The sequence below is a fragment of the Calidris pugnax genome, unplaced genomic scaffold, assembly GCF_001431845.1.
Source record: "Calidris pugnax isolate Ruff unplaced genomic scaffold, ASM143184v1 scaffold371, whole genome shotgun sequence".
Lineage (NCBI taxonomy): Eukaryota > Metazoa > Chordata > Aves > Charadriiformes > Scolopacidae > Calidris > Calidris pugnax.
The window spans coordinates 326,276-333,793 of NW_015091373.1; the positions used below are offsets into that span (position 1 = coordinate 326,276).

General features: G+C 63.4%; 1 protein-coding gene across 2 annotated transcripts in view; it reads right to left on the bottom strand.

Annotated features, from left to right (window-relative positions):
* Positions 1–7,512, bottom strand: part of TRIM46 (tripartite motif containing 46) — an 8,188-nt gene extending 676 nt beyond the window's left edge. The window contains exons 1-10 of one of the 2 annotated variants that reach the window (XM_014961360.1): positions 7,481–7,512; positions 6,108–6,363; positions 5,660–6,003; positions 5,402–5,545; positions 5,177–5,272; positions 4,802–5,055; positions 3,952–4,073; positions 2,321–2,620; positions 846–1,143; positions 516–714 (exon numbers count right to left, since the gene is read on the bottom strand). In XM_014961360.1, coding sequence (XP_014816846.1) covers positions 516–714; positions 846–1,143; positions 2,321–2,620; positions 3,952–4,073; positions 4,802–5,055; positions 5,177–5,272; positions 5,402–5,545; positions 5,660–6,003; positions 6,108–6,363; positions 7,481–7,504 — 2,037 coding nt within the window. In that variant the 5' untranslated portion in view covers positions 7,505–7,512. Of the gene's footprint in view, positions 1–37; positions 715–845; positions 1,144–2,320; positions 2,621–3,951; positions 4,074–4,801; positions 5,056–5,176; positions 5,273–5,401; positions 5,546–5,659; positions 6,004–6,107; positions 6,364–7,480 lie in introns of those variants that run through there. The other variant, XM_014961359.1, reaches the window with a different exon arrangement.
* Between the last annotated feature and the right edge of the window lie 6 nt (positions 7,513–7,518).

The following is a 7,518-nucleotide window of genomic DNA, read 5'->3' on the forward strand; positions in this document are numbered from 1 at the left end:
CACCGTCACTTGTCACCCCCCTCCCCACGCAGCCCCACGTCCCGCTCGCACCCCCTTCCTGGTCGGTCTCTGGGGCTGACCCTCTGCCCAGCCCTGCCCGTGGCCCCCAGTCAAGCCGAGGGCAGGATGGGGACAGGAGGGGACGGCAGAGCTGTGTCCCCACCCCACCCCATGCCACAAAACGAATGCCTAGCCTTCTCCCAGCCGGCGGCAGGGCCAGGGCTGCCCTTGCTGTGCTCTGCTCCCTGCTCACCCCCCCGTGTCCCCCCCAGGCCCTGGGGCTTCCTAGGCAATCGGGGGGTCAGAGCCGACACACGCGTGCGGGGAGCAGGCATGGCTCAGTCCAGCTTCGCGAAGCCCCCGATGGTCACTTTACGCTCCTGCTTGTTGGCCACCAGCTCCTGGAGGTGCAGGGCCCCCCCTCCGATGAAGCAGAAGGCAGGGCAGATGGGCCCTGAGCAGTCCACGCCGCACTCCCAGAGCTCACGGAAGGAGACGGCGTCGTAGAAGCTCACCTTGCCCTGCTCGTAGTCCAGGCAGATGCCGATGCGGGGGGGCAAGGGCACGGTGCAGCCGTTGGGGTCACGGGAGGTGAGCGCCGACCCGTGCGAGAGCAAGATCTTGCCCATGCCGATGGTGAGGAAGGCGTAGGGCGGGGGGGCCTCCACTGTTGTGTCCTCCGCCCCGCTGTCGTGGCCGCTGTCAGGGTCGTACCTGCAGCGAGGGGGATGGGTGAGTCCCAGCACGGAGACACAAGGGACCGGCTGGGGCTCCCCTCCGTGCCTGGCAAGGAGGCAGGACCAGGCAGAGGACCCTCCCGCCCCTGCACCCAACGAGGGGCTCACCTGGGGCTCACCACGTCCTGCGGCACCTGGAACCACTCCTGAAGCTTGCTCTCCAGCCCCACGCCCACCTTGACCAGGTAGGAGCTGGGGTCCACGCAGCAGGCCCAGTAGCTCTTGCCCTGCGTGATGGCCACGTCGCCGATGACCAGGTCGATGGAGAGGTGGCAGCTGGTCATCAGGCGCTCGGCGGCAAAGAGCATGGGGATGCCAGGGACGCTGCGCACGGCGCGCTGGTCCTTGCTGATGGCCAGCCGGTCCCGGTTGAAGCCCCAGCGGTTGTCCAGGAAGAAGTTGAGGACTGCGGGGAGGAGGAGAGGAGGGTGAGTGTCCTGGACTGAGAAACACAGAACTAATTTCTCCCCTAACACTTGGGAAAACTGCACTTTTATAAGGCTCCAGTGTCTGAATTTGTGAAAATATTTACTTTAGAGCCAGTGAGGTTCTGTGAGACTGAAGATCTCAGGGCTCTTGAACCTTGCCAGGTACGGGGATGAGGAGGAGTGAGATCTGGGCACTTGACCCAAGCCGCCAACAGGGTTATTTCATATCACAAACGGCACAATCAATAGGAACTAGAAAGTTTCCCGAGGAGCTCTCTCTCTCTGAGAACTCCTTGCCCCGGTGCCGGAGCCCTGAGCCCTTCCCTCCCTCCTGAAGCCGCAGCGCTCGCAGGGTCCCACATGGGCTGTCCCTGCGGGGAGAGCGCGGCTTCTGCTGGGAATGGGCTGGGGACAGTCCTGGTGTGTTTTATATTGGTATCGGGATCAATACTGGTTCTTTGGTATTACTAATGTTAATCATTTAGTCTTATTCTAGGAAATTAGAGGGATGGAGCACCTCTCCTATGAAGACAGGCTAAGGGAGCTGGGATTGTTCAGCCTGGAGAAGAGAAGGCTCCGGGGAGACCTAATAGCGGCCTTTCAATACCTGAAGGGTGCCTATAGAAGAGCTGGAGAAAGACTCTTTGCCAGGAAGTATAATGATAGGACAAGGGGAAATGGTTTTAAATTGGAAGAAAAAAGATTCAGATTAGATCTCAGGAAGAAATTTTTTACAATGAGGGTGGTGAGACACTGGAACAGGTTGCCCAGGGAAGTTGTGGCTGCCCCATCCCTGGAGGGGTTCAAGGCCAGGCTGGATGGGGCCTTGAGCAACCTGCTCTGGTGGGAGGTGTCCCTGCCCATGGCAGGGGGTTGGAACTCAATGATCTTTGAGGTCCCTTCCAACCCTAACCATTCTACGATTCTATGATTCTATGAAATCTGTTTATATTTCAACTCTCATGTTTCCTTGCTTTCCCCAATTCCCCTTCCCGGGTGGGGAGGGCTCATTGGGTGAGAGAATAATTCTCTGAACAACACTAAATTGTTGTGGGTTTCTCAAACTCTAACAGTGGGTGAGCAGGACAGTGCAAGCAGCCGGTGGGGTGCTCCGAGCCCCCCAGATGGGTGCTCTGAGCCCCCAGCAGCCCTCACCTGGGGCGGGGGGCGTGTGCAGGTAGATGTCTTCGCTGTACTCCCCGAAGCCCGCCTTGTTGCAGCCCTTCACCCGGAGCACGTAGACACTGTCGGTGTCCAGGTACTCCACGAGGGCGCTGGTGCCGCGCACCTCCTCCCGCCGCTGCCACAGCTTCAGCCCCTTAGCCTTGGTGTCCGTCTTGCGGTACTCCACTGTGTAGTGCCAGGCGGGCGGCGAGTGCTGCGGCAGCCGCCAGCACAGGAAGATCTGGTCGTAGGCGTAGGTGCGCTGGGTGTCGATGACGGGGGCCTCGGGCGCTGCGGGGAGAGGCACCGGCGGGCATCAGGCAGCATCCCCCCCTCCCGGCAGGCGGGGAGGCGGCCAGACGCAGGGAAGGGGCATTCCGGACGGACGCACGGACGCACAACCAGCAGGAGTCTAGGGGGATCTGACTGCGGAGACCGTGTGTAGGCACCGGAGGAGAGCGAGAGTCAGGGAGACAGAGGAGCTCGCTGCTGTGGGGCTCCAGGGACCAGACAGGCTGAGTGCAAGTCGGGGAGGGAGGAGAGAGAAGAGAGAGAGAGAGAGAGAGAGAGAGAGGATGGAGGCAGCAGGAGAGGAGGAGAGGAGAGATGGGGATGGTGGTGTGAAGATGCCAGCGGCGCGGTGGGAGTGGGGAGGCAGGGTGGGAAGGGGGGGCGGAGAGATGAGGGGATGGCAGGAGGAAGTGGGGCAAGGAGGGGGGCAGATATGGGGCAAGAGGGGGATGGAAATGGGGCAAGGAGGGAGGTGGAGATGGGGTGAGGAAGGGGATTGAGATGGGGTGAGGAGGGGGACAGAGATGAGGCAAGAGGGGAGTGGAAATGGGGTGAGGAAGGGGATGGAAATGGGGCAAGAGAGGGATGGAAATGGGGCGAAAGAGGGACAGAGATGGGGTGCGGAGGGGACAGAGATGGGGTGCGGAGGGGGATGGAAATGGGGCACGGAGGGAGATGGAAATGGGGTGAGGGGGACAGAAATGGGATGAAAGGGGGATGGAGATGGGGCGCAGAGGGGGACGGAGATGGGGCAGGAGGGGGATGGAAATGGAGCGCGGAAGGGACGGGAGGGCAGGAGGAGTGGCAGCGCATGGAGGCGGGATGGGGATGGAGGATGGCGGCGGAGCAGGGCTGGGGATGGCGGGATGGGACAGAGAGAGCGGGGCCGGCTCTGGGGCAGGGATGTGACTTGCCTCAGTTACTTCAGTGACGACTCAGCAGCGGCCGCAGCCTATAAACAAAGAGAGGTAGAAGCAGGTCTGAAAAGTGTTGCCAGCGGGTCCGGCAGGGCCACGCGGCTCCTGCCCTGCGGGAAGCGCCTGCCCTGCAGTGGGGCAGCCTCCGTCCATACTCACCCTCCGCCGCTCCTGCTGCCCTTACCTGCCACCGTGGCCCTGCCTGTCCTTGCCCACTGGCCCAGCTGCCCTGGCACGGGGCAGGGCAGGGATCGCTTTTGGGAGGGGCTGTTGGGGCGGGGGCCGTCCCTGACAGGGAGGGGGGACCGGCAGATCCGCGAGTGCCCGGCTCGGAGTCGGGCAGGAGCTGCTCTGCCCACGGGGGCTGCGCCTCTGCATGGGGCACAGCCGGTGCCCGGGCGCTGCTGCCTTTACCTCGGATGAAGGCCAGGTCGGTGAGCAGCTTCAGCTCCCGGCTGACGTCCAGCTGGAAGTGGCTGAAAGAGGCAGTGGCCGCAGGACGGAAGCTCTGCAGTGAGTCGGTGGCCCTGAGGATCCTGCAGGACAACAGGGACATCAGGGAGGGACGCTGTCCTGGTTTGAGCGACACAGGACTATTTTCCAATGCTTGGGAAAACCGCACTTTTAGAAGACTCCAGTGTCTGAATTTGGGAAAATATTTACTTTACAGCCAGCTCTGGGGTGGGGGTTTCAAGGTCTCAGTGTTTCCAAGCTTTACCAGGAACAAGGAAAAGTGAGACCTGGGCACCTGACCCAACATGGTCAAAAGGGTTATTTCATTCCATGAACGGCACAATCAATAGGAATTAGAAAGTTTCCCGAGGAGCTCTCTCTCTCTGAGAACTCCTTGCCCCGGTGCTGGAGCCCTGAGCCCTTCCCTCCCTCCCGAAGCCGCAGCGCTCGCAGGGTCCCACATGGGCTGTCCCTGCGGGGAGAGCACGGCTTCTGCTGGGAATGGGCTGGGGACAGTCCTGGTGTGTTTTATATTGGTATCGGGATCAATACTGGTTCTTTAAAATTATTAATGATAATTATTTAGTCTTATTCTAGGAAATCTGTTTACATTTCAACCCTTATGTTTCCTTGTTTTCCCTCGATTTCTCTTCCCGGGTGAGGAGAGGTCATTGGGTGAGAGAATAATTGTCTCAATGACACTAAATTGTTGTGGGTCTCTCAAACCATAAGACAGGCGATGGCCACCTTGGGCAGTGGAGGGCCCTGACCCCCTTCCCGGTGGCCCCGTGCTTATGAGGGTCCCTGGTACCTGTTGTGCAGCTGCTTGGCCGCCTGGACGAAGCAGGGGTGGTCAGTCTCCTTCAGCACCTCCTGGGCGTAGCCCACCATGCCCGAGTTCTCCAGCATGGCCTGGTGTTCCTGGATCTGGCCGTGCAGGCTGGCCAGCCGCTCCTGCTGGCACTCCTCGATGGCCTGCAGCAGGGTGGCCCTCTTCTCCTCCAGCATGGCGCACAGCCCCTGGATCAGCTGCGACACCTCCTCCTTGGCCTGTGAGCCGTTCACCTGCCCAGCACAGCACAGCACAGCTGGGTCAGTGATGGGGGCAGCGAGGGAACCCATCTGGCAGTGCCACCCCCCAGCCAAGGGACAGCTCGGGGATAGGCAAGCCACCTTCTGCCCTCACCTCCGTGTGCTTCACTGTCTCCTCCAGCTCAGCAATCTGGGTCTGCACTGTGTCCTGGCTGCTCAGGATGTAGGCGAGGCTCTTTGACAGCTTCTCCTGCAGGAAAGGAGATGAGGCGAGGCGCCGGCAGTCCCCCCACCCCCAACCCGCACACCCCATCTGTGCCCCCAATTCCTCCCTGCTGAGCCCCGTCCCCTGCCCCGAGCTCGGTGCCGCGGTCCTTACCCTGAGGGCCTGGTACGCGCTGAGCACCGGGGTGATCTTGTGGCTGGTGTGAGTGCGGCGCACGCGGCAGAGCTGGCACACCAGCCGCTGGCAGGTCTTGCAGTAGTGAGTCACCTCCTCCTTGTGCTCCGGGCACATCAGCCCCTGCACAGGCACAGGGGAGCTCAGTGGGAGCTCTGCGCCCGTCCCCCCTCCTGCACCCCCCGCCAGGTACCCAAAAAAATCCCGAGCAAAGGAAGATCCCCGGGGGAGCCGTACCTTGGGGCGGAAGGTGAGGGTGGGGGGCGTGGGCTCGTGCTGGGCTTTCTGGGTGCCCCAGGGGTGGTAGAGCTTGAAGCACTCATTGCAGAAGCTAGACTTGCACTCGGTGCAGCCCTTGGTGGCCTCCAGCTGCGGGGGCTTGCAGAACTGGCACATGATGGCGGCGCTGATGTTGATGGTCTGGCGGTAGCGCTCCACCACCCGCTCCAGCGTCAGGTTGCGGAAAAGGCTGCCCAGGCCCCGCTCACCCAGGTCCACGTCCCGCTGGCAGGCTGGGCAGGGGAAGCTGATGGTCTGGGGGTGCACGGTGCCCCGCTTGCGCCCCGGGTAGGTGCCAAAGCCTGCGGGAGGGAGGGCATCAGGGGGAGCATGGCACCCCAGAGCCACTTGGGCCTCCTGTGGGGACCCCATCGGACCCCGTTCCCATCCCCTCCATCTGACCCACCTGACTTCAGGAGGCGGTCGAGGCGGTCAGGCTTGGGGACAGCCCGGCGTCCCAGGCGGGGGCTGCGGGTGGCAGGGGTGGCGGCGGGTGAGGAGGGCTCAGAGGTGGGGTCACAGCAGAGGTAGCCGTGCTGCAGCAGCACCTCACTGGCACAGACGTGGCAGACATTGTGCGCACAGGGCAGGGCCAGCGGCTGCTTGTACATCTCCTTGCACACCGGGCACACCAGCTCCCGCTCCATGTTCTTCATGCTGGTCTGGGGAGAGAGCGGGGAGCGTCACGCACCATGGACGGGACCAGGGCCACCACAGGGACCAGGGCCAGGATCCGGGCTGGGACCAGAACCAGGGCGAGGATTAGGACCAGCACTAGGATGGGGACCAGGGTTGGGACCAGCACTGGGATGAGGACCAGGGCTGCCACTGGGATGGGGATTAGGACTGGAGCTGGAACCAGGGCCAGGATCAGAACTAGCACTGGGACCAACACCAGGGTCAGGATTAGGACCAGCACTAGGACCAGGGCTGCCACGGGGACCAGGGCTGGGATGGGAACCAGGGCTGGGATGGGGACCAGGACTAGGACCACAGCACTGGGATGGGGACCAGGGCTGGGATGGGGACTAGGACTAGGACCACAGCACTGGGATGGGGACCAGGGCTGGGATAGGGACCAGCGCTGGGATGGGGACCAGGAGCAGGACCACAGCACTTGGGATGGGGACCAGGGCTGTTGCTGGGACAGGGACTGAGGCTGGCACCAGTGCCAGGGACAGGATCAGGACCAGCACCGGGGCCAGCAGCAGGGCCAGGCTCAGGACCAGCACTGGGACTAGGGGTGGGATGGGGACCAGGGTTGGGAGCAGAGCCAAGATGGGGACCAGGGCTGCCGCTGGAATGGAGACTGGGGCTGGTGCTGGCATCAGGGCCAGGATCGGGATCAGGACCAGCACAGGCAGCAGCATCAGGGCCAGGGCCAGGCCTGGGAGCAGCAGCACGTCAGGATGAGGACCAGCACTGGAACCAGCACCAGGATGGGGACCAGGATCGGAGCCAAGACAGGGACCGGGCCCCCCGCCCACGCGTGTGCTGGCAGCCCCCGGTGTTCCCGGTGCCTGGCCGGCGGCACGGTGCGGGGGGGCCGGGGCCGGCCTTCCGCGGGGATCGCCGCCCGGCGGCCCCAGGCCCGGTGGGTCGGGGCGCGGGTCCGAGGCCTCTCCGCGGCCTGCCCGGTCCTCAAGGGCACCCCCGCCATCCCGCCCGCCCTCGCCGCCGGGCCCCGTCGCGTTGCCATGGCGACGCCGGTACCGGGAGAGCCCGGCCCGGCCCGGCCCGGCCCGGCCGCCCCGCGGTGCCACCCCCGCCGCCGCTCACGCTGATGCGGACGAGCGCGTCCATGATGGAGGTGAAGG